This window comes from Rhinatrema bivittatum, unplaced genomic scaffold (genome assembly GCF_901001135.1).
Source record: "Rhinatrema bivittatum unplaced genomic scaffold, aRhiBiv1.1, whole genome shotgun sequence".
In the NCBI taxonomy this organism is placed as follows: domain Eukaryota; kingdom Metazoa; phylum Chordata; class Amphibia; order Gymnophiona; family Rhinatrematidae; genus Rhinatrema; species Rhinatrema bivittatum.
The window spans coordinates 399677-425119 of NW_021820532.1; the positions used below are offsets into that span (position 1 = coordinate 399677).

The 25443-nt window shown below is 54.8% G+C and overlaps 1 protein-coding gene across 1 annotated transcript in view; it reads right to left on the bottom strand.

Moving 5' to 3' along the window:
- Window positions 1-25443, bottom strand: part of LOC115081702 (calpain-1 catalytic subunit-like) — a gene marked incomplete at its 5' end in the record, with an annotated part of 99159 nt that overhangs the window by 40492 nt on the left and 33224 nt on the right. The window contains 4 exon segments of the mRNA XM_029586122.1: window positions 8549-8588; window positions 12372-12583; window positions 14156-14167; window positions 15793-15962. Of these exon segments, the coding sequence (XP_029441982.1) occupies window positions 8549-8588; window positions 12372-12583; window positions 14156-14167; window positions 15793-15962 (434 nt within the window).

Sequence of the window (25443 nt, forward strand, 5' to 3'; positions counted from 1 at the left end):
AGATGTGCAGGGAAGGGGTTTTTTCATTTGCTTTGTTTTCAATCATTTTTCTTTGTTTTGTATTTTTTGTTTCATGGGCATTTTCCCTTCATTTTTCCTTTTTGTTTGTTTCAAAAAAATAGTGTGCACCACTGTGCATTCGTTTCAAGTTAAAACAAATCAAAACAAAAATGCCTGATTCAGTGCACACTATTTTCCCAAAATGAATGAACCAGAAATTTTTCAGAGGGACTGTGCATTCGTTTCAAGTTAAAACAAACCAAAACAAAAATGCCTGATTCAGTTCCGATTACCATTTGTTATAAAATAAATGCACATTCCTACAGCATTTTTTCTCCAAAAAACACTGTATTGAAAAAGCATCAACGGTAACAACAGCACTAAGTGATTGCTTTGTATTCATTATCTATCCTCTCTGCCAAGGTTATAAGCAATTGGGCAATTCATAGATGCAAATAAGGTACCCTCCTTTGAATAGAAATGCTTCCGTTTCTTAGGAACATCACAGTGGACTTCTCTAATTTGAAAAGTAATATATTGCACGGTGTAAACTTGCCATAAGAGCCGGCACCATGCAAACACTGACCCAGCAGAGAGGTCTCTCTCCGATGCAACCAACATATAAACAGCCAGACTAACCCCTGTCCACTTTGCAGGACCCTGCAGAACGAGGGGGCTCAAAGGCAGTCGAGTTATACGCACTGCTTTCTCTGCAGGAGGATGAAGACGCAGCACGGCTGGGAAGGCTCAGCGGGCCCCACCTGCTGAAAACAAATGCTTCCCTCTGCCTCCTTAGGCAATAGCAGGAGACCAAATACAGGCACTGCCTCGTCCATGCCATCTCCTGAGACCAAATACAGGCACTGCCTCGTCCATGCCATCTCCTGAGACCAAATACAGGCACTGCCTCGTCCATGCCATCTCCTGAGACCAAATACAGGCACTGCCTCGTCCATGCCATCTCCTGAGACCAAATACAGGCACTGCCTCGTCCATGCCATCTCCTGAGACCAAATACAGGCACTGCCTCGTCCATGCCATCTCCTGAGACCAAATACAGGCACTGCCTCGTCCATGCCATCTCCTGAGACCAAATACAGGCACTGCCTCGTCCATGCCATCTCCTGAGACCAAATACAGGCACTGCCTCGTCCATGCCATCTCCTGAGACCGAGGCAGGTGGGGATTACAAACAGAACAGCCGCACGGGGGTGGAGAGGGGGGAGGGGGAAGGAGCAAAGCACTGTGGACCTTGCCCGACAATGAAGTCTGTAAATTGGCCTCTTCATATTCACCATTCAGACAAAACTTTGCTTTTTCCCCCCCCAGCCCTTTGAGTTTCCAGCTCGGTTAGAGCCAGGGCTGGATCTGGTGCCTTGAGTCTTCACTTGCCTATTTTATATCCCTTCCGACTTCCTTTAATCCCCTCACTACCGCGACGGCCCTCGTCCGATCATGGGCCCTCGCTCCGAGCACTAACGTCTCGCCGTGGCGCAATGGGTGAAGCTTGGGCTTTTCCCTCCCCCTCCCCTCGCCCAAACCTGTCCCTCGTTCCAGGTGTAACTGTCCACGTTTTATTTTCTAATCTAATTATCCTCCAAACAATGGGCCTGCGGGCGAGAAGACTGCAGGTTTATCCTCTCCTGTTCCGGGTGCTCAGATAAATCATTCGAGTACTGAAGCTCCAGTAGCCCCCGCCTGGGTCCTGGAGAAAGGGTGACCCTCTCTGGGCAGTGCCCGCTGCACCAACACAAGCTCAGGCGCGGCGGGTGAGGCTGGGGAGATTACATCGGCCCCTTCACCTCCAGAGCTCACGTGTTCACCTGGCGCAAGGAGAAAGACCTGAGATGTGGACTTTTAAAGGGAGACTCCTGCAGCTGAACCCAGTGCCTCACCTGCGGGCCAAGCTTCCCTTACTCGCCTCTTCTCTCTCCCCACCCACTTCCTCATGAACTCCACCCTTATCCGTGCCTTTTCCTCCACCGTCAAATCCCCACGCTGCACTTTCCTGAGTTGTGTGTCGGGAACAGGCTTCCTGAGTCCGTGCGCCACGAGCCCTCTCCGCTCTAAAAATTCACCCTGTTCAGGCCGCTTTTAAATCCTAACCACTTGTATGCAATAAAAGCTCTTCCCACAGACTCTCCATGGTCAGGGACGTTTGTCTTGAGTAGACCGTAAGCTCCCTGGAGCAGGGACCGCACAGCGCGGCACTTTAGAGATGATTCCTAGCAGCAGTAGGCGTAAAACGGCTGCCCGGTGGACTTTCACAGCGGGCGCACCTCTAGCAGGACTATGGAGAGACGGTCCCCGGAGCAGAAAACCAGCACGGCACCTTCAAAAGTAAAGGAAAATTAGTTTCTTACCTGATAATTTTCGTTCCTGTAGTACCAAGGATCAGTCCAGGACACCTGGGTTGTGACCCCGCACCAGTAGATGGAGACAGACCAAAACTTGTGGGCGGAGCTACATATGCTCCTGTGCCAGTCACAGCCCCTCAGTCATACGTAATGTCAAAGTAGACAAAAAAATAGAACAATCAAACTAAATAACTAACCTTAACAGGGAGCCATTCAAGGACCCCCAACTGGAACAGAACCCCAAAACGAGGGAACGAAGCAATAACCGGAATAGTTAACAAAGAAATGAGCGGACTCTCCGTTTCTTCAGAACAGTACGGGCGGGATCCTGGACTGATCCTTGGTACTACAGGAACGAAAATTATCAGGTAAGAAACTAATTTTCCTTTCCCTGTACGTACCAGGATCAGTCCAGGACACCTGGGATGTACCAGAGCTAAATTACCGAGGGTGGGAAGAAGAGAGTCCCGCTCGGAGTACCCTCTCTCCAAAACCCCCAGAATCCGCAGCCTGAACATCCAACCGATAGTGTCTAATGAAGGTATGTAAGGACTTCCAGGTAGCTGCCCTACAAATCTCTTGAGGCGAAACCTGAGAAGATTCCGCCCAAGACGCAGCATGAGCTCTTGTCGAATGAGCCCTGAGACCGTTCGGGATAGGCTTCCCTCGTAACACGTACGCTGAGCTGATGGCCTCTTTAAGCCACCGTGCGATTGTCGTCCTGGAAGCCGGGCCCCCTTTCTTTGGACCCGAGAATAGAACAAAGAGATGATCGGACACCCGGAAAGGGTTAGTGACTTCTAGATAACAGAGGAGGACCCTCCGCACATCCAACTTCCGCAATTCTTTCCATTGCGAGTCCGAGTATTCAGCACCTGCGAAAGCAGGGAGCTCAATAGACTGGTTCAAATGAAACGGTGACACCACTTTTGGCAAAAAAGACGGAACCGTTCGCAGGGAAACTCCCGCATCTGAAATCCGCAGGAATGGCTCCCGACAAGACAAAGCCTGTAATTCCGAGACTCTCCGAGCCGAGGTAATCGCAACCAGGAAAACGGTCTTTAAAGTAAGATCCTTAAGAGTAGACCGTTTTAAGGGTTCGAACGGAGCCGCAGACAAAGAAGAAAGGACCCAATTAAGATTCCAGGAAGAACATGGATGATGTAGTGGTGGGCGAAGATGTTTAGCCCCCCGAAGAAAACGAGAGATATCGGGATGCAGGGCCAGAGAGGAACCGCGAACCTTACCCCGCAAACAACCAATCGCTGCCACCTGTACACGAAGGGTACTACATGAAAGCCCTTTGGCTAGGCCGGCCTGAAGAAAGGCCAGAATATCAGAGACGGAAGTGGAAATGGGATCTAGCCCTCGGCTGACACACCACTCCTCAAAAACTACCCAGACACGTACATAAGCCAAGGACGTAGACTGCTTTCTGGACCGCAGTAACGTGGCAATCACCGCATCTGAATAGCCTTTTTTCTTTAGACGTTGCCTCTCAAAAGCCATGCCGCGAGACAAAAGTGATCCGCATCCTCCAAACAAACGGGGCCCTGACGAAGGAGCCCCGGAAACCCCTGTAGCCGAAGGGGAGCATCCACCGACAGCTGAACGAGATCCGCAAACCAAGGGCGCCGTGGCCACTCCGGTGCTACCATGATCACGTTGGACGGGTGCAACTCTATGCGCCTTAAGATCTTGCCTATCATTGGCCACGGAGGGAATACGTACAGCAACACGTTGGTTGGCCAAGGAAGAACCAGCGCATCGACGCCCTCGGCTCCTCGCTCTCGACGTCGACTGTAAAACCGAGGAGCCTTCGCGTTGTGCCACGTGGCCATCAGGTCCATGTGGGGCAGCCCCCACCGATCGCAAATGAGACGAAAGGCATCTTCCGTCAGCTCCCATTCCCCGGGGTCGAGATGGTGTCGACTGAGGAAGTCCGCCTGAACATTGTCGACCCCGGCAATGTGAGCCGCTGCTATGGAGTTGAGATGGCGCTCTGCCCAGCTCATCAGAAGCTTTGCCTCTTCCGCCACAAGTGGACTTCTTGTCCCCCCTTGGCGATTGATGTATGATACTGTTGTTGCATTGTCCGACAACACACGGACCGCCTTCCCTTGGACCAACGGGAGGAAGGCTTGCAGAGCCAGGCGCACCGCTCTGGTTTCCAGACGGTTGATGGACCACTGCGACTGGATGGAGGACCACCGGCCCTGTACCGACTTGTCTAGGCAGACCGCTCCCCAACCGGAGAGACTGGCATCCGTCGTCACCACTGTCCAGTCGGGGACCAACAGAGACACTCCGCAAGTGAGATGAACCGGATCGAGCCACCAGTGAAGACTCTCCCGCGCCTGAGTCGTGAGTGGAAGTGGTAGGTGGAACTCTTCTGACACCGGCTTCCATCGGGAGAGCAACGCATATTGTAATGGTCGTAGATGAGCAAAAGCCCAAGGAACCAACGCCAGTGTGGATGCCATAGATCCCAGAACCGTCAGATAATCGCAAACCAGCGGCAGCTGAAGACTTAATAATCGACGCACTTGACACTGAAGCTTGCGTGCACGATCCGTGGACAGAAATACCTTGCCCTGCTTCGTGTCGAATAGAGCTCCCAGGTATTCCAAGGACTGGGTAGGAACAAGCTGACTCTTGTTGAGATTGACAACCCAACCTAAGGTCTGCAACAACTGGAGGACTCTGGCTACCGCCTGACGGCAAGAGGTCTCGGACTTGGCCCGAATCAGCCAATCGTCCAAGTAGGGGTGCACCAGGAACCCCTCTCGTCGAAGGTGGGCCGCCACCACTACCATCACCTTTGTAAATGTTCTCGGAGCCGTGGCGAGGCCGAAGGGAAGAGCCCGAAATTGGTAGTGTCTGCCCAAGATGCAAAATCTGAGAAACCTCTGGAAAGACGGCTGAATTCCGACGTGGAGGTACGCCTCCGTGAGGTCTAAGGAGGCCATGAATTCGCCTGGACGAACCGAGGCAATCACTGACCGAATCGTTTCCATCTTGAAGTGTGGAATACGCAGACATTTGTTTACTCCTTTGAGATCCAAAATTGGTCGGGACGTGCCATCCTTCTTCGGCACGATGAAGTAAATGGAATAACGACCTGTGCCTTGCTGATTGGGAGGAACGGGGACGATTGCTCCTAAATCTTCCAGGCGCCGGAGGGTGCTTAGCACTGCCGTCGTCTTTTTGGGGCACTTGCAGGGCGACATCAGGAACTTGTCTGCTGGAGTCCGTACAAAATCTAACGCGTAACCGTGCCTTATGACGTTGAGGACCCACTGATCGGACGTTATTTTGGCCCATTCCTTGAAGAACAAGGACAACCTCGCCCCTACGTTTGGAACGGAGGCCTGCGGCTGCTGCAAGGAATGGACCTGCCGTATCTCATTGAGAGGCTTTGGGCCCCGTGCTGGACAGGGTGCCTCCCTGTCTGCCGTAACATTTCCCCCGAAAGGACTGTGTCCACGAAGAAGACCGGGAAGAAGTCGAGCGATAAGACGGACCCGAGGACCTCTGTGGACGAGATCTCTTGTTACCTCGAAACCGGGATCTGGCCGAATAAGAAGACCGGGTTCTGGACCTGTCTTCTGGGAGTTTAAAAGCTCTGTTCTCTCCAAGAGAAAGCATCAGATCATCCAATTCTTTACCGAATAACAACTTTCCCTTGAAGGGCAGGGCTCCAAGGTGAGCCTTGGAGGATCCATCAGCCGCCCAATTGCGAAGCCAAAGCAAGCGGCGTGCCGAGACAGCAGAGACCATGGATCTAGCCGAAGTACGTAGTAGATCATAAAGAGCATCCGCACCATAAGCAATGGCGGCCTCTAGGCGGTCCGCCTGTGTGGCCTCTTCAGGAGAAAGACCTTCATTGGCCTGTAAAACTTGGGTCCATCGCAAACTAGCCCGCATGGCATAGTTGCTGCAGATAGCAGCCCGGACCCCCAATGCTGAGACCTCAAAGATCTTCTTGAGCTGTACCTCCAGCTTCCTGTCCTGTATGTCTCTAAGGGCTGTAGCTCCAGTGACCGGAATCGTGGAACGTTTCGTTACCGCCGACACTGCTGAATCCACCTTTGGAAGCCGAAGAAGTTCAAGTGCGTCCTCCGGTAGGGGGTAGAGCTTATCCATTGCTTTGGTTACCTTCAGTCCCAGCTCAGGAGTGTCCCACTCCCGAAACAAAATGTCTGACGCTGAAAAATGGAATGGGAAGGCTACCGCTGGACCAGTGAGTCCCAGCAGGACTGGGTCCATAGTGGCTCCGGGGCGAGAGACTGTCGGTGGGGCTTCAAGCCCTAACTCGTTGAGAATTGCCGGGATAAGCGGGGACAGCTCGTCCCTTCGGAAAAGGCGTACAACCTTTGGGTCGTCCCCATCACCGGCTTGCGAAGGTTTGCCCGGCCCCGACTGGGCAGAATTGTCCCCTGACGCACCATCGGCCCCCTTCAGGGGCTCATCGGGCGGATCCACCTCATCTTGTGAGGTGGAGTCGGTATCTGTATCTTGCGGGACACCTCTTGGTGTTCGTTTTACTGTGGCAGGGTCATCCCGGGATTTTTTCTTCCTCGGGGTATCCTTTTTGGAGTGGCAATGCAGCTCCTTGCCCCTGCGGCCCTTGTATTTTAAAACTTTGCGCAGCAGGAGGGCAAAATCCGCCGAAAAAGAGGACTCCGAGTCTGAGGTGACTGTGTCATTGCCATCCTCATCCGGGGACTCAGCCCCTTCGATGGAAGCCCCCCCCGAAGGCCGATGCTGAGGCGACAACGCGGGAGGCGCGGTAGAATCCCCTGCAGGTTCCCTCCTAACTTCCTGAACCGAAGCCAAGATGGCCGCCGCTCCGGCGCTGAGCGGGAAGGGATCAGCTGGGGTGACAGACGCGGCGGGAGCGCGCAACGGCGACCGCACCGACCGGGAACGGACCCCCCTGCCTGTTCTAGACGGTCCCTCCCCGCCCGGAACACAGGCGGAACAGATTCCCTCACGGGAAAGCCGCGCGCGCGCCGAGCCGCAAGCGCGGCAAATTGTACCCCGAGGCATCGTTTCAGTCACGGCGGGAATGTGAAGAAAATAAAAGATAAAAGAAAAATATCTTTAAAACGCCGAAAAACTCCCCTCCCTTCAACGAACCGAGGACCTTTTCCCCCCGGCGAAAAGAAAACGGAGAGCCGGCTCAAAACAAAGAAAAATAAAATACACTTTTTTTTTTTTTTTTAAATCAAACCTGCCGCTGTCCAGGGTCCTGGGGCTCCTGCTCCTGTTGGGGGTGAGTGAACCGGGCTCCCCGGTGTCACCCCCGACGCTGCTGCTTTGGTAGTTCGGGTCCTCGACCCTCAGCAGCGGCCTCAACCAGGGGGGGATGGTCCTCTCAGAACCTTCCCACCCCCCTGGGAGGAAGGACGGACAGTTTTGTTTTTTGTTTTTTTTTTTAAACTATTCTAACCAGAAATAGTATAACAAAATTAACTTAACAATAAACTGGACTCAAAAGAAATAATATAACCCTGACTAAATAAGCAACAGTCTTCAGGGCACCTAGAGGCTGTGACTACACCTGCACCACCTACTGGAGACAGAGTAAGACTGAGGGGCTGTGGCAGGCACAGGAGCATATGTAGCTCCACCCACAAGTTTTGCTCTGTCTCCATCTACTGGTGCGGGGTCACAACCCAGGTGTCCTGGACTGATCCTGGTACGTACAGGGAAGGGACTGTTTCACCCTCCCTCGCCCATCCACACGAATAGCAGGAGGAAGCACGCGGGAGTTTCCTGCGCACGATCTTTGCACGTCTTCTCCCAGGGAAACGGCGCGGGTTAAAGGCACCCGTGTAGGTAGCGACCAGCACGGGCTATTCGAGACCGCCCCTAACTTAGGAGAGCCGAGACGGGCTCCTTACTCAGGGCGGGTCAGGAAGATTTTAGCAAGAAAATGTCACCCAGCGCTTTCTTTACAGAAACTAAAACCTTGGATTCCCTTCTCTCCCTATTACTGTTGGGGGCATCTCCGGCCATGCTGTGAGAGCCCCTGTCAGGGGACGCCCCCTACCACCTGCGGGACCAGCAGGAGAGCCAATTCAGGACTCTACATGGAGGCAACCGATTAGGGAACATGTGAGCCCTACAGGATTCAGTGAGGAAAATTTCATAGGAGCGTCAAAGATCCAAAGACTGAACCTTACCTCATCAGGCAAATCAGCACTGATCTCCTCATCCAGCTCCCTGGGGAGAAAGGAGACAGAGAAACGTGAAGAACCAGGGGTCACAAGAGACACAGGAAGTTAATCAGGGGCCGGAAGAGTCAAAGATCAGTAAACAGGGAGAGGGAGCCCAACCCTCCCTGCAGCAAAGGAATCCCGCCTTCAACTGAGCAAGGTGCTGTCAGACACTGTCGGTCTCTCTCCCTCGTCCCTGGGACACACATACACGTCACTCACTGCCAGTCTCCCTTTCCCTGGACACATGGTGTACACCTCACTCAGTGCCAGTCTCCCTTTCCCTGGACGCATGGTGTACACCTCACTCAGTGCCAGTCTCCCTTTCCCTGGACGCATGGTGTACACCTCACTCAGTGCCAGTCTCCCCTTTCCCTGGACGCATGGTGTACACCTCACTCAGTGCCAGTCTCCCTTTCCCTGGACGCATGGTGTACACCTCACTCAGTGCCAGTCTCCCTTTCCCTGGACGCATGGTGTACACCTCACTCAGTGCCAGTCTCCCTTTTCCTGGACGCATGGTGTACACCTCACTCAGTGCCAGTCTCCCTTTCCCTGGACGCATGGTGTACACCTCACTCAGTGCCAGTCTCCCTTTCCCTGGACGCATGGTGTACACCTCACTCAGTGCCAGTCTCCCTTTCCCTGGACGCATGGTGTACACCTCACTCAGTGCCAGTCTCCCTTTCCCTGGACGCATGGTGTACACCTCACTCAGTGCCAGTCTCCCTTTCCCTGGACGCATGGTGTACACCTCACTCAGTGCCAGTCTCCCTTTCCCTGGACGCATGGTGTACACCTCACTCAGTGCCAGTCTCCCTTTCCCTGGACGCATGGTGTACACCTCACTCAGTGCCAGTCTCCCTTTCCCTGGACGCATGGTGTACACCTCACTCAGTGCCAGTCTCCCTTTCCCTGGACGCATGGTGTACCTGTCACTCTGTGCAAGTCTCCCTCTCTCATTTCCTTCCCGTCCCTGGGACGTATTGTGTATACGTCACTCAGTGCCAGTCTCCCTCGCCCTTACCCTGTCCTTCAGATGCATGTTGTACACATTACTCAGTATTAGTCCCCTCCGTATTAGCAACACAAAGTCCCTCCACTACCAGGCTTTCTGTGAAGTAACACAAAACCCTGCAATAAATACACACTCAGCATCTGTGTAACAAACTGGCCACACCAAAAGAGCACTAACAGCCGGCAACGCACAAAACAGCAACAACCCTACTTATGAAAAGAAAGCACTGCAAATATCACACTGTGTATGTGCCACTCGCGGGGGGTCTCTCCCCCTTCCTCTGAAATGCAGGGAATGTCTGCCTCACTCACTAGGTCTCTCACCCTTCCCGAGGTGAAAGGGTGTCTGCTTCATTCACTGGGTATCTCTCTCCCCCTGCCTGTGGACGCCTCACTCACTGGGTGTCTCTCCCCCTTCTTGGGTCTGCCTCACTCACTGGGTGTCTCTTCCCTTTCCTGTGTACACCTCACTCACCAGATGTCTCTCTCCCCCATCATGAGGTGCAGGAATGTCTGCTTCATTCACTGGGTATCTCTCTCTCGCTGCCTATGGACGCCTCATTCCCTGAGTGTCTCGTTCCCCCTTCCTTTGTATGCCTCACTCTCTCGGTGTCTTTCCTCCTCCCTGGGTATGTCTTCCCCTTCCTGTGTACACCTCACTTCCTGGGTGTCTCGCTCCCCCTTCCTTTTTATGCCTCTTTCCCTGGGTGTCTCGCACCCCCTTCCTTTGTATACCTCACTCCCTGGGTGTCTCTCCCCCTTATTTTTTATGCCTCATTGCCTGGGTGTCTCGCTCCCCCTTCCTTTATATGCCTCACTCCCTGGGTGTCTCTTCCCCTTCTTTTTTATGCCTCATTCCCTGGGTGTCTCACTCCCCCTTCCTTTGTATACCTCACTTCCTGGGTGTCTCTCCTCCTCCCTGGGTATGTCTTCCCCTTCCCGTCTACACCTCACTCCCTGGATGTCTCTCTCCCTCAGTCCCTTGAGGTGCAGGGGTGTCTGGGTGTTCCTCTCCCCCTTCCTGTCTGTGCCTCACTCCCTAGGTGTCTCTCCTCCTCCCTAGGTCTGCCTCATTCACTGGGTATGTCTTCCCCTTACTTTGTATGCCTCATTCCCAGGGTGTCTCGCTCCCCCTTCCTTTTTATGACTCACTCCCTAGGTGTCTCGCTCCCCCTTCCTTTGTATGCCTCACTCCCTGGGTGTCTCACTCCCGCTTCCTTTATATGCCTCACTCCCTGGGTGTCTCTCCCTTCCTTTGTATACCTCACTTCCTGGGTGTCTCTCCTCCTCCCTGGGTATGTCTTCCCCTTCCCGTGTACACCTCACTCCCTAGATGTCTCTCTCCCTCAGTCCCTTGCGGTGCAGGGGTGTCTGGGGTTTTCTCTCCCCCTTCCTGTCTGTGCCTCACTCCCTGGGTGTCTCTCTCCCTCAGTCCCTTGAGGTGCAGGGGTGTCTGGGGTTTTCTCTCCCCCTTCCTGTCTGTGCCTCACTCCCTGGGTGTCTCTCTCCCTCAGTCCCTTGAGGTACACGGGTGTCTGGGTGTCTCTCTCCCCCTTCCTGTCTGTGCCTCACTCCCTGGATGTCTCTCTCCCTCAGTCCCTGGAGGTGCAGGGGTGTCTGGGTGTCTCGCTCCCCCTTCCTTTGTATGCCTCACTCCCTGGGTGTCTCTCTCCCTCAGTCCCTTGAGGTGCATGGGTGTCTGGGTGTCTCTCTCCCCCTTCCTGTCCGTGCCTCACTCCCTGGCTGTCTCTCTCCCTCAGTCCCTTGAGGTGCAGGGGTGTCTGGGTGTCTCTCTCCCCCTTCCTTTTTATGCCTCACTCCCTGGATGTCTCTCTCCCTCCGTCCCTTGAGGTGCAGGGGTGTCTGGGTGTCTCTCTCCCTCTTCCTGTCTGTGTCTCACTCCCTGGGTGTCTCTCTCCCTCAGTCCCTTGAGGTGCAGGGGTGTCTCTCTCCCTCTTCCTGTCTGTGCCTCACTCCCTGGGTGTCTCTCTCCCTCAGTCCCTTGAGGTGCAGGGGTGTCTGGGTGTCTCTCTCCCCCTTCCTGTCTGGCCTCACTCCCTGGATGTCTCGCTCTCTCGGTCCCTGGAGGTACACGGGTGTCTGGGTGTCTCTCTCCCCCTTCCTGTCTGGCCTCACTCCCTGGATGTCTCGCTCTCGGTCCCTGGAGGTACACGGGTGTCTGGGTGTCTCTCTCCCCTTCCTGTCTGTGCCTCACTCCCTGGATGTCTCTCTCCTTCAGTCCCTTGAGGTGCAGGGGTGTCTGGGTGTCTCTCTCCCCCTTCCTGTCTGGCCTCACTCCCTGGATGTCTCGCTCTCTCGGTCCCTGGAGGTACACGGGTGTCTGGGTGTCTCTCTCCCCCTTCCTGTCTGGCTTCACTCCCTGGATGTCTCGCTCTCTCGGTCCCTGGAGGTACACGGGTGTCTGGGTGTCTCTCTCCCCTTCCTGTCTGTGCCTCACTCCCTGGATGTCTCTCTCCTTCCGTCCCTTGAGGTGCAGGGGTGTCTGGGTGTCTCTCTCCCCCTTCCTGTCTGGCCTCACTCCCTGGATGTCTCGCTCTCTCGGTCCCTGGAGGTGCATGGGTGTCTCTCTCCCCTTCCTGTCTGTGCCTCACTCCCTGGATGTCTCTCTCCTTCCGTCCCTTGAGGTGCAGGGGTGTCTGGGTGTCTCTCTCCCCCTTCCTGTCTGGCCTCACTCCCTGGATGTCTCGCTCTCTCCATCCCTGGAGGTGCAGGGGTGTCTGGGTGTCTCTCTCCCCCCCTGTGCCTCACTCACTCGGTTTCTGAGTGCTTCTCACTGAAGACTCTCAGGATGAAGTCTCCTTCCTTGTGCGGTTCGAAGGTGGAGGGCACCACAATGTACTCTCCCGGGGGCAGGCGGACCTGCGTGCTGACCTCCCGGAGGTTAATGAAGGTCTCGGAGCGGGCACACGACTGGTGGCGCAGGAAAAAGTCTTTCTTCAGGTGCACGTTCTGGCAGCCCTTAAACTGAAGTGGAGAAACAGAAACATGGAAAGCTCAGAGCAGCGCTGGGAATCAGTAGGCGGCCCCTGGACCCGTGCGCCCCAGAGTCTGGGCCAATCTTCCAGGCTTCCTGTGAGTCCTCTTTCAACATTTACCCCCCTCCCAGGGGGCTCCCACCCCCTACCTGCAAAGGGACACTTTCCTTTGTAATGTGGCAATTACAATATTGAGAAGCAGCGGGGGAGCCCCACCAGTCCCGTCACCTTTAGCAGCGAGGACGCTCTGCCCTCTGCCCCATGCTGCAGAATATTCTCAGCAGTCTCCCATGTGCAAGAGGATTACTATTCCCAGCTCCTATAGCAGTCCTGCGCCCTGGCACTGTCTCACGCTACCTCTTCCCTCATCCCCTCCCTCAAGTATTCCTCCTCCCCTTGCTCTCCAGCCTCAAATACTCCTCTTCCCCTCCCTCTCCAGCCTCAAGTATTCCCCCCCTCCCTCTCCAGCCTCAAGTACTCCTCCTCCCCTCCCTCTCCAGCCTCAAATACTCCTCTTCCCCTCCCTCTCCAGCCTCAAGTACTCCTCCTCCCCTCCCTCTCCAGCCTCAAATACTCCTCTTTCCCTCCCTCTCCAGCCTCAAGTATTCCCCCTTCCTCTCCAGCCTCAAGTACTCCTCCTCACTTACCTCTCCAGCCTCAAGTACTCCTCCTCACTTACCTCTCCAGCCTCAAGTATTCCTCCTCCCCTCCCTCCCCTCCCTCTCCAGCCTCAAGTACTCCTCCCCCCCTCCCTCTCCAGCCTCAAGTACTCCTCTTCCCCTCCCTCTCCAGCCTCAAGTATTCCCCCTCCCTCTCCAGCCTCAAGTACTCCTCCTCACCTCCCTCTCCAGCCTCAAGTATTCCTCCTCTCCTCCTTCAAATACTCCTCCTCCCCTACCTCGCCAGCCTCACGTATTCCTCCTCCCCTCCCTCGCCAGCCTCACGTATTCCTCCTCCCCTCCCTCGCCAGCCTCACGTATTCCTCCTCCCCTCCCTCGCCAGCTTCACGTATTCCTTCACCCCTCCCTCACCAGCCTCACGTATTCCTCCTCCCCTCCCTCTCCAGCTTCAGGTATTCCTCCACCCCTCCCTCTCCAGCCTCACTTATTCCTCCTCCCCTCCCTCGCCAGCCTCATATATTCCTCTTCCCCTCCCTCTCCAGTCTCACGTATTCCTCCTCCCCTCCCTCGCCAGCCTCACGTATTCCTCCTCCCCTCCCTCGCCAGCCTCACGTATTCCTCCTCCCCTCCCTCGCCAGCCTCACGTATTCCTCCTCCCCTCCCTCGCCAGCCTCACGTATTCCTCCTCCCCTCCCTCGCCAGCCTCACGTATTCCTCCTCCCCTGCCCTCCCTTTCCTTCCCTTTTGGCCAGGCTCTCTCCCCTCCCAGGGCTGGGGGTACTTAGGCGTGCTTTGCATTTTATGTCTCTGGTTTAGAGGACTAGTTTCAGCAGATGATAGGGAGAGGGGAGGTCTCTTCTGCTGCCTGCGTCACTCAGCGGCAGATGCCTTGCTTTTAGTCCCGGGGCAGAGGATTTTGAGGGATCCAGACAGACACCTACCTCATCAGGGACCTGCAGAGAGGAGAGAGAGAGAGAAGCAATCAATGAAAGCAGGAGGCTGGTGAATCACGATGCACACACATGGAGGGGGGACACAGGGGGAGCTATGATCTGCAGATGACAGCCAGGCCTCAGGAGTCTCCTCATGGATCGCACTGGGAGGAAAGCTCTGGGCCCGGCAGCCTTACGCCCTAACAGGTGCAAGTGCACGGATCAGCTGGGGAGACAGAGGCAGTGCAGACGCTCATCCTTCCACACCTGCAGTTCAGATCTGTCACCACCAGATGGCGCACATGTGCATGGAGCTGGGAATACATTCTCTTTTATAAGCCCATGTTCCCCATGACGTGATCGGCTTCAAAAAGGATGAGGGATCAGCATTTAAATCCCCGCCTCCTGCTGTCAGACACCCAACACACCGCCCCGTCCCTTCCTGCTTGGAAGAGAGCGCACTCAGATGCCGACTGCTCCAGTAAGAGGGCCGCAAGCATGAGACACGGGAAGGGACCGGCAGAACAGAGCAAGGAGTCAAAGACAATGCCGGACAGACAGGAAGACACATAGGCAGGACAGAACCCCCAATAAATGTCTTACACCTCCAGTTCCCCACACAGATAGCCCCTGTCCACAGAAAGTCCCCTAATAACGGTGCAGAGCTGAATTACGGAGCTTCACCCTACTGTTCCCCAAGCAAAAAAGGAGGGGAAAGCAGCCTGGTGGTCAGTGCAGGAGGCTTCAGATCCCACTGCTGCCCCTGGTGACCTTCGGCAAGTCACTTCCCCCTCCACTGCCTGAGGTGCACACTCAGGGGATGATTTATTGTGGGAGGGGGGTGAAAGACCCTAGGGGGTGCTTCTGTGATATTCTGCTCCTCCTGGACAATGTACACGGCGACATTGCAGTGTTTTCTTTTTATCACGGAAAAACTCCACGAGAAAAAAATGAAAACGTATCAAAGGCTGCAAACACCCGCAGTGGAGGCCGGCGTCACATGGGGACCGCCGTCGTTTTAAACAGACACCCCCCAGCCCTGAAAGGGTCCAACATACCCCGGGGGCTTGTGAGACCACTGCCCATCCCCACCCCCTATCAATGCAGCACAGAGCACAGAAATTACAAAATAAACATTTTCAATTGTACGGCAATGCCCCAACCCTTCTCTACCCCCCTCCCTCGCCCCATACCGGCCCGGAACTGGGGGGTGCCCGGAACCACCCGGGCTTCGGTTAGGTAGGGGGAGTCTGGGGAACACCCTAGACCACCAGGGTCTAATTTTGTTAGAAGGAGGGGCAGTTTGGTTGGGGCAGGGCTTTTTCAGCAAAACGCAGGGGTTAGGGAATAAAGTGCGGCATCGCCGTGCAACTTAAAATCTTTTTTTAAACTTCTGGACTCGGTGCCACCTTGATAGACGGTGAGTGGGGGCCTTGCAGGACTCCTTGGGGGTTCACTTTCAGGGAGATTTAGCTGTGGCCCTTTAAGAAACACTGCAGAGCCGTCGGGATGGGCGTCAGTCTCCTGAGGTTTTTCCTGCAGCGCGAAGTTCAATAAAACAATACGGCTGGCTTTGTTCTAAGTCAGCGACGTCAGGTTAATTGCACAGGTTAAGCATGCAAGAGCCGCTCGGCACAGGGCGATACCTCGTAGACAGCGAAGCCGATGGTATGGAGGTCTCCCCCGAGCCGGCGCTCCTGCCGCCGGTTCTTCTGCATGAGGGCCAGCAGGCAGGAGCAGGCCAGCTCGTTGTCCTCAGGGTCATCATCTTCCTCCAGGAGGGTGATCTTAAACTGAGGGTTAATCCAGAAAGTGGCTGCAGAGAGGAACAAGAGGAGGCTGCTTCAGATAGCCTGGAGCCCGGGGCCCGTGCTAGCCACAGGACAAGGGCGGGGGCTCAGACAGTATCAACATGCACGCACAAACACACGAGGACCCACACGTACACAGACACAGAGGGAGATCCCAGCTCATACACAAATACACGAGGACCTACACGTACACAGACACAGAGGGAGATCCCAGCACATACACAAACACACGAGGACCCACACGTACACAGACACAGAGGGAGATCCCACCACATACACAAACACACGAGGACCCACACGTACACAGACAAAGAGGGAGATCCCAGCTCATACACAAACACACGAGGACCCACACGTACACAGACACAGAGGGAGATCCCAGCTCATACACAAATACCCGAGGACCTACACGTACACAGACACAGAGGGAGATCCCAGCACATACACAAACACACGAGGACCGACACGTACACAGACACAGAGGGAGATCCCAGCTCATACACAAACACACGAGGACCCACACGTACACAGACACAGAGGGAGATCCCAGCTCATACACAAATACACGAGGACCTACACGTACACAGACACAGAGGGAGATCCCAGCACATACACAAACACACGAGGACCCACACGTACACAAACACAGAGGGAGATCCCAGCACATACACATGCATACACGCACAAACACACGAGGACCCACACGTAAACATGCAGGGACACAGACACAGAGGTAGATCCCAGCACATACACAAATACAGGAGGACCTACACGTACACAGACACAGATGGAGATCCCAGCACATACACAAATACACGATGACCTACACATACACAGACACAGATGGAGATCCCAGCGCATACACAAATACAGGAGAACCTACACGTACACATGCAGGGACACAGACACAGAGGGAGATCCCTGCACAAACACAAATACACAAGGACCTACACGTACACATGCAGGGACACAGACACAGAGGGAGATCCCAGCACATACACAAATACACGATGACCTACACGTACACAGACACAGAGGAAGATCCCAGCTCATACACAAATACACGAGGACCCACACGTACACAGACACAGAGGGAGATCCCAGCACATACACAAATACACGAGGACCTACACATACAGAGACACAGAAGGAGATCCCAGCACATACACAAATACACGAGGACCTACACGTACACAGACACAGAAGGAGATCCCAGCACATACACAAACACACGAGGACCCACACGTACACATGCAGGGACACAGACACAGAGGGAGATCCCAGCACATACACAAATACATGAGGACCTACACGTACACAGACACAGGAGATCCCAGCACATACACACGAGGACCCACACGTACACATGCAGGGACACAGACACAGAGGGAGATCCCAGCACATACACAAATACAGGAGGACCTACACAGACACAGAGGGAGATCCCAGCACATACACAAACACACCAAGACCCACACGTACACATGCAGGGACACAGACACAGAGGGAGATCCCAGCACATACACAAATGCAGGAGGACCTACACGTACACAGACACAGAGGGAGATCCCAGCACATACACAAACACACCAAGACCCACACGTACACATGCAGGGACACAGACACAGAGGGAGATCCCAGCACATACACAAATACACGATGACCTACACGTACACAGACACAGAGGGAGATCCCAGCACATACACAAATAAAGGAGGACCTACACGTACACATGCAGGGACACAGACACAGAGGGAGATCCCAGCACATACACAAATACACGAGGACCTACACGTACACATGCAGGGACACAGACACAGAGGTAGATCCCACCACATACACAAATACACGAGGACCTACACGTACACAGACACAGAGGGAGATCCCAGCTCATACACAAATACACGAGGACCTACACGTACACAGACACAGAGGGAGATCCCAGCACATACACAAACACACGAGGACCCACACGTACACAGACACAGAGGGAGATCCCAGCACATACACACGCATAAACACACGAGGACCCACACGTAAACATGCAGGGACACAGACACAGAGGTAGATCCCAGCACATACACACTCATGCACACACAAACACACCAAGACCCACACGTACACATGCAGGGACACAGAGGGAGATCCCAGCACATACACAAATACACGATGACCTACACGTACACACAGACACAGAGGGAGATCCCAGCGCATACACAAATACAGGAGAACCTACACGTACACATGCAGGGACACAGAGGGAGATCCCAGCACATACACAAATACACGATGACCTACACGTACACACAGACACAGAGGAAGATCCCTGCACATACACAAATACACAAATACACGAGGACCTACACGTACACAGACACAGAAGGAGATCCCAGCACATACACAAATACACGAGGACCTACACGTACACAGACACAGGAGATCCCAGCACATACACAAACACACGAGGACCCACACGTACACATGCAGGGACACAGACACAGAGGGAGATCTCAGCACATACACAAATACAGGAGGACCTACACGTACACAGACACAGAGGGAGATCCCAGCACACACACAAACACACCAAGACCCACAAGTACACATGCAGGGACACAGACACAGAGGGAGATCCCAGCACATACACAAATACACGATGACCTACACGTACACAGACACAGAGGGAGATCCCAGCACATACACAAATACACGAGGACCTACACGTACACATGCAGGGACACAGACACAGAGGGAGATCCCAGCACATACACAAATACACGATGACCTACACGTACACAGACACAGAGGGAGATCCCAGCACATACACAAATACACGAGGACCTACACGTACACATGCAGGGACACAGACACAGAGGTAGATCCCAGCACATACACAAATACACGAGGACCTACACGTACACAGACACAGAGGGAGATCCCACCATATACACAAATACACGAGGACCCACACGTACACATGCAGGGACACAGACACAGAGGGAGATCCCAGCACATACACAAATACACGAGGACCCACACGTACACATGCAGGGACACAGACACAGAGGGAGATCCCAGCACATACACACGCATGCACACACAAACACACGAGGACCCACACGTACACATGCAGGGACATAGACACAGAGGGAGATCCCAGCACATACACACTCATGCACACACAAACACACAAGGACCCACACGTACACATGCAGGGAAATTGACACAGAGGGAGATCCCAGCACATACACAAATACACGAGGACCTACACGTACACAGACACCGAGGGAGATCCCAGCTCATACACAAATACACGAGGACCTACACGTACACAGACACAGAGGGAGATCCCAGCACATACACAAATACACGAGGACCTACATGTACACAGACACAGAGGGAGATCCCAGCTCATACACAAATACACGAGGACCTACACGTACACAGACACAGAGGGAGATCCCAGCACATATACACTCATGCACACACAAACAGACGAGGACCCACACGTACACATGCAGGGACACAGACACAGAGGGAGATCCCAGCACATACACACTCATGCACACACAAACACACGAGGACCCACACGTACACATGCAGGGACATAGACACAGAGGGAGATCCCAGCATATACACACTCATGCACACACAAACACACGAGGACCCACATGTACACATGCAGGGACACAGACACAGAGGGAGATCCCAGCACATACACACTCATGCACACACAAACACATGAGGACCCACATGTACACATGCAGGGACACAGACACAGAGGGAGATCCCAGCATATACACACGCATGCACACACAAACACACGAGGACCCACACGTACACATGCAGGGACATAGACACAGAGGGAGATCCCAGCACATACACACGCATGCACGCACAATCACACGAGGACCCACATGTACACATGCAGGGACACAGACACAGAGGGAGATCCCAGCACATACACACTCATGCACACACAAACACACGAGGACCCACACGTACACATGCAGGGACACAGACACAGAGGGAGATCCCAGCACATACACACGCATGCACACACGAGGACCCACACGTACACATGCAGGGACATAGACACAGAGGGAGATCCCAGCATATACACACGCATGCACACACAATACACGAGGACCCACACGTACACATGCAGGGACACAGACACAGAGGGAGATCCCAGCACATATACACACAAGCATTCACAAACACAGGATCCTAAATTTACACAATCAGCCTCTAGTCAATTATCAAAGGAGCCAATTTAGGATCCTAAATTCTTTGAAAATTGGCCTCATCAATCACCATTGGGTAAGATAATAATAAATCAGTAATCAATCACCATGTGTAACATCATACCCCTAGCAGAATCTCAAACACAGAGCTACTGACTCTACCCGAGCTACCCCAGGAGACCGAGGGCGCTGCTTATGCTTCCCAAATATAGAGGGAACAAGGTGTCCGGGCTGGGGAAGGTAGCAACTGGGAACGAGGACTGTCCAGGTGGGAAGGTATCGCGATTCACGAGTGCCTGTGCCACTGGCAGACGGAAACGGGACCATCTGGCCTGGGGCTCAGCTCTGCTTTTTATATTCTCTCCAAAGCACATAAAAGAGTAGGGTGCTCAGAGGGGGCACAAGGAATCACAGTGCAAGGGAGCAGAGAGAGGGTGCACAAGGAGTCACAGTGCACGAGAGCAGAGAGAGGGAGCACAGGTGCTGACAGAGGGAGCACAAGGAGTCACAGTGCACGAGAGCAGAGAGAGGGTGCACAAGGAGTCACAGTGCAAGGGAGCAGAGAGAGGGAGCACAAGGAGTCACAGTGCAAGGGAGCAGAGAGAGGGAGCACAAGGAGTCACAGTGCACGAGAGCAGAGAGAGGGAGCACAAGGAGTCACAGTGCACGAGAGCAGAGAGAGGGAGCACAAGGAGTCACAGTGCAAGGGAGCAGAGAGAGGGAGCACAAGGAGTCACAGTGCAAGGGAGCAGAGAGAGGGTGCACAAGGAGTCACAGTGCACGAGAGCAGAGAGAGGGAGCACAAGGAGTCACAGTGCAAGGGAGCAGAGAGAGGGTGCACAAGGAGTCACAGTGCAAGGAGAGCAGAGAGAGGGTGCACAAGGAGTCACAATGCAAGGGAACAGAGAGAGGGAGCACAAGGAGTCACAGTGCAAGGGAGCAGAGAGAGGGTGCACAAGGAGTCACAGTGCACGAGAGCAGAGAGAGGGAGCACAGGTGCTGACAGAGGGAGCACAAGGAGTCACAGTGCACGAGAGCAGAGAGAGGGTGCACAAGGAGTCACAGTGCAAGGGAGCAGAGAGAGGGTGCACAAGGAGTCACAGTGCAAGGGAGCAGAGAGAGGGAGCACAAGGAGTCACAGTGCACGAGAGCAGAGAGAGGGTGCACAAGGAGTCACAGTGCAAGGGAGCAGAGAGAGGGTGCACAAGGAGTCACAGTGCAAGGGAGCAGAGAGAGGGAGCACAAGGAGTCACAGTGCACGAGAGCAGAGAGAGGGAGCACAAGGAGTCACAGTGCAAGGGAGCAGAGAGAGGGGGCACAAGGAGTCACAGTGCAAGGGAGCAGAGAGAGGGAGCACAAGGAGTCACAGTGCACGAGAGCAGAGAGAGGGAGCACAAGGAGTCACAGTGCAAGGGAGCAGAGAGAGGGAGCACAAGGAGTCACAGTGCAAGGGAACAGAGAGAGGGTGCACAAGGAGTCACAGTGCACGAGAGCAGAGAGAGGGAGCACAAGGAGTCACAGTGCACGAGAGCAGAGAGAGGGAGCACAGGTGCTGACAGAGGGAGCACAAGGAGTCACAGTGCACGAGAGCAGAGAGAGGGTGCACAAGGAGTCACAGTGCAAGGGAGCAGAGAGAGGGGGCACAAGGAGTCACAGTGCAAGGGAGCAGAGAGAGGGAGCACAAGGAGTCACAGTGCACGAGAGCAGAGAGAGGGTGCACAAGGAGTCACAGTGCAAGGGAGCAGAGAGAGGGGGCACAAGGAGTCACAGTGCAAGGGAGCAGAGAGAGGGAGCACAAGGAGTCACAGTGCACGAGAGCAGAGAGAGGGAGCACAAGGAGTCACAGTGCAAGGGAGCAGAGAGAGGGAGCACAAGGAGTCACAGTGCAAGGGAACAGAGAGAGGGTGCACAAGGAGTCACAGTGCACGAGAGCAGAGAGAGGGAGCACAAGGAGTCACAGTGCAAGGGAGCAGAGAGAGGGTGCACAAGGAGTCACAGTGCAAGGGAGCAGAGAGAGGGTGCACAAGGAGTCACAATGCAAGGGAGCAGAGAGAGGGAGCACAAGGAGTCACAGTGCACGAGAGCAGAGAGAGGGAGCACAAGGAGTCACAGTGCAAGGGAGCAGAGAGAGGGAGCACAAGGAGTCACAGTGCAAGGGAGCAGAGAGAAGGAGCACAAGGAGTCACAGTGCAAGGGAGCAGAGAGAGGGAGCACAAGGAGTCACAGTGCAAGGGAGTAGAGAGAGGGAGCACAAGGAGTCACAGTGCACGGGTGCTGACAGAGGGGGCACAAGGAGTCACAGTGCATGAGAGCAGAGAGAGGGGGCACAAGGAGTCACAGAGCACGAGAGCAGAGAGAGGGAGCACAAGGAGTCACAGTGCACGAGAGCAGAGAGAGGGAGCACAAGGAGTCACAGTGCACGGGTGCTGAGAGAGGGGGCACAAGGAGTCACAGTGCACGGGTGCTGACAGAGGGAGCACAAGGAGTCACAGTGCAAGGGAGCAGAGAGAGGGAGCACAAGGAGTCACAGTGCACGAGAGCAGAGAGAGGGAGCACAAGGAGTCACAGTGCACGGGTGCTGACAGAGGGGGCACAAGGAGTCACAGTGCAAGAGAGCAGAGAGAGGGGGCACAAGGAGTCACAGTGCAAGGGAGCAGAGAGAGGGAGCACAAGGAGTCACAGTGCAAGGGAGCAGAGAGAGGGTGCACAAGGAGTCACAGTGCAAGGGAGCAGAGAGAGGGAGCACAAGGAGTCACAGTGCAAGAGAACAGAGAGAGGGAGCACAAGGAGTCACAGTGCAAGGGAGCAGAGAGTGGGAGCACAAGGAGTCACAGTGCAAGGGAGCAGAGAGTGGGAGCACAAGGAGTCACAGTGCAAGGGAGCAGAGAGAGGGTGCACAAGGAGTCACAGTGCAAGGGAGCAGAGAGAGGGAGCACATGGAGTCACAGTGCACGAGAGCAGAGAGAGGGGGCACAAGGAGTCACAGTGCACGAGAGCAGAGAGAGAGGGAGCACAAGGAGTCACAGTGCAAGGGAGCAGAGAGAGGGAGCACAAGGAGTCACAGTGCAAGGGAGCAGAGAGAGGGTGCACAAGGAGTCACAGTGCAAGGGAGCAGAGAGAGGGTGCACAAGGAGTCACAGTGCAAGGGAGCAGAGAGAGGGAGCACAAGGAGTCACAGTGCAAGGGAGCAGAGAGAGGGAGCACAAGGAGTCACAGTGCACGAGAGCAGAGAGAGGGAGCACAAGGAGTCACAGTGCAAGGGAGCAGAGAGAGGGAGCACAAGGAGTCACAATGCAAGGGAGCAGAGAGAGGGAGCACAAGGAGTCACAGTGCAAGGGAGCAGAGAGAGGGAGCACAAGGAGTCACAGTGCAAGGGTGCTAACAGAGAGGGCACAAGGAGTCACAATGCACGGGTGCTGACAGAGGGGGGCACAAGGAGTCACAGTGCACGGGTGCTGACAGAGAGGGCACAAGGAGTCACAGTGCACGGATGCTGACAGAGAGGGCACAAGGAGTCACAGTGCACGGGTGCTGGCACAGGGAGCACAAGGAGTCACAGTGCACGGGTGCTGACAGAGGGAGAAAAAGGATTCACCGTGCATGGGTGCAGACAGAGGGCACAAGGAGTCACAGTTCACGGGTGCTGAAAAGGGGCACAAGGAGTCACAGTCATGGGTGCTGATAGGGGGCACAAGGAGTCACTGTGCATGGGATCTGAGAAAGGGGGCACAAGGAGTCACTGTGCATGGGTGCAGAGAGGGTGCACAAGGAGTCACAGTGCATGGGTGCAGTCAGTGACGGCACAAGGAGTCACCGTGCATGGGTGCAGACAGGGGGCACAAGGAGTCACAGTCATGGGTGCTGACAGGGTGCACAAGGAGTCACACATGGGTGCAGGACAGGGGCACATTGCATAGGTACAGATACAGGGAACCTGCTCTTACCAGCATTGTTCCTGCAGCCACCAGCTGTGCTCCCCCGTCTCCAGGTGCCATCATAGACTGTGGTGTGCCACTTACTCACACCGTCCTTGCTCAGGGCATCTGGGGTCAGGTTACAAATCTCCAACCGAGAAAACTGTCTGAGAAACTCCTGGAAGGACATCCTGCAAAATCGTGGATAGGAAAGATGAAGGGGGAGACAAGAGGCCCTCACACACAGCTCTGCCAATGCACCTCCCTCCTACCCTGCAGCACCCCCTGCTATTCCAGTACTGAGACCCTCACACACAGCTCTGCCAATGCACCTCACTCCTGCCCTGCAGCACCCCCTGCTATTCCAGTACTGAGACCCTCACACACAGCTCTGCCAATGCACCTCCCTCCTGCCCTGCAGCACCCCCTGCTATTCCAGTACTGAGACCCTCACACACAGCTCTGCTAATGCACCTCACTCCTGCCCTGCAGCACCCCCTGCTATTCCAGTACTGAGACCCTCACACACAGCTCTGCCCATGCACCTCCCTCCTACCCTGCAGCATCCTCTGCTATTCCAATACTGAGACCCTCACACACAGCTCTGCCCATGCACCTCCCTCCTACCCTGCAGCATCCTCTGCTATTCCAATACTGAGACCCTCACACACAGCTCTGCCAATGCACCTCACTCCTGCCCTGCAGCCCCCCCTGCTATTCCAGTACTGAGACCCTCACACACAGCTCTGCCAATGCTCCTCACTCCTGCCCTGCAGCACCCCCTGCTATTCCAGTACTGAGACCCTCACACACAGCTCTGCCAATGCACCTCACTCCTGCCCTGCAGCACCCCCTGCTATTCCAGTACTGAGACCCTCACACACAGCTCTGCCAATGCACCTCACTCCTGCCCTGCAGCACCTCCTGCTATTCCAGTACTGAGACCCTCACACACAGCTCTGCCTATGCACCTCACTCCTGCCCTGCAGCACCCCCTGCTATTCCAGTACTGAGACCCTCACACACAGCTCTGCCTATGCCCCTCACTCCTGCCCTGCAGCACCCCCTGCTATTCCAGTACTGAGACCCTCACACACAGCTCTGCCAATGCTCCTCACTCCTGCCCTGCACCACCCCCTGCTATTCCAGTACTGAGACCCTCACACACAGCTCTGCCAATGCTCCTCACTCCTGCCCTGCAGCACCCCCTGCTATTCCAGTACTGAGACCCTCACACACAGCTCTGCCAATGCTCCTCACTCCTGCCCTGCAGCACCCCCTGCTATTCCAGTACTGAGACCCTCACACACAGCTCTGCCAATGCA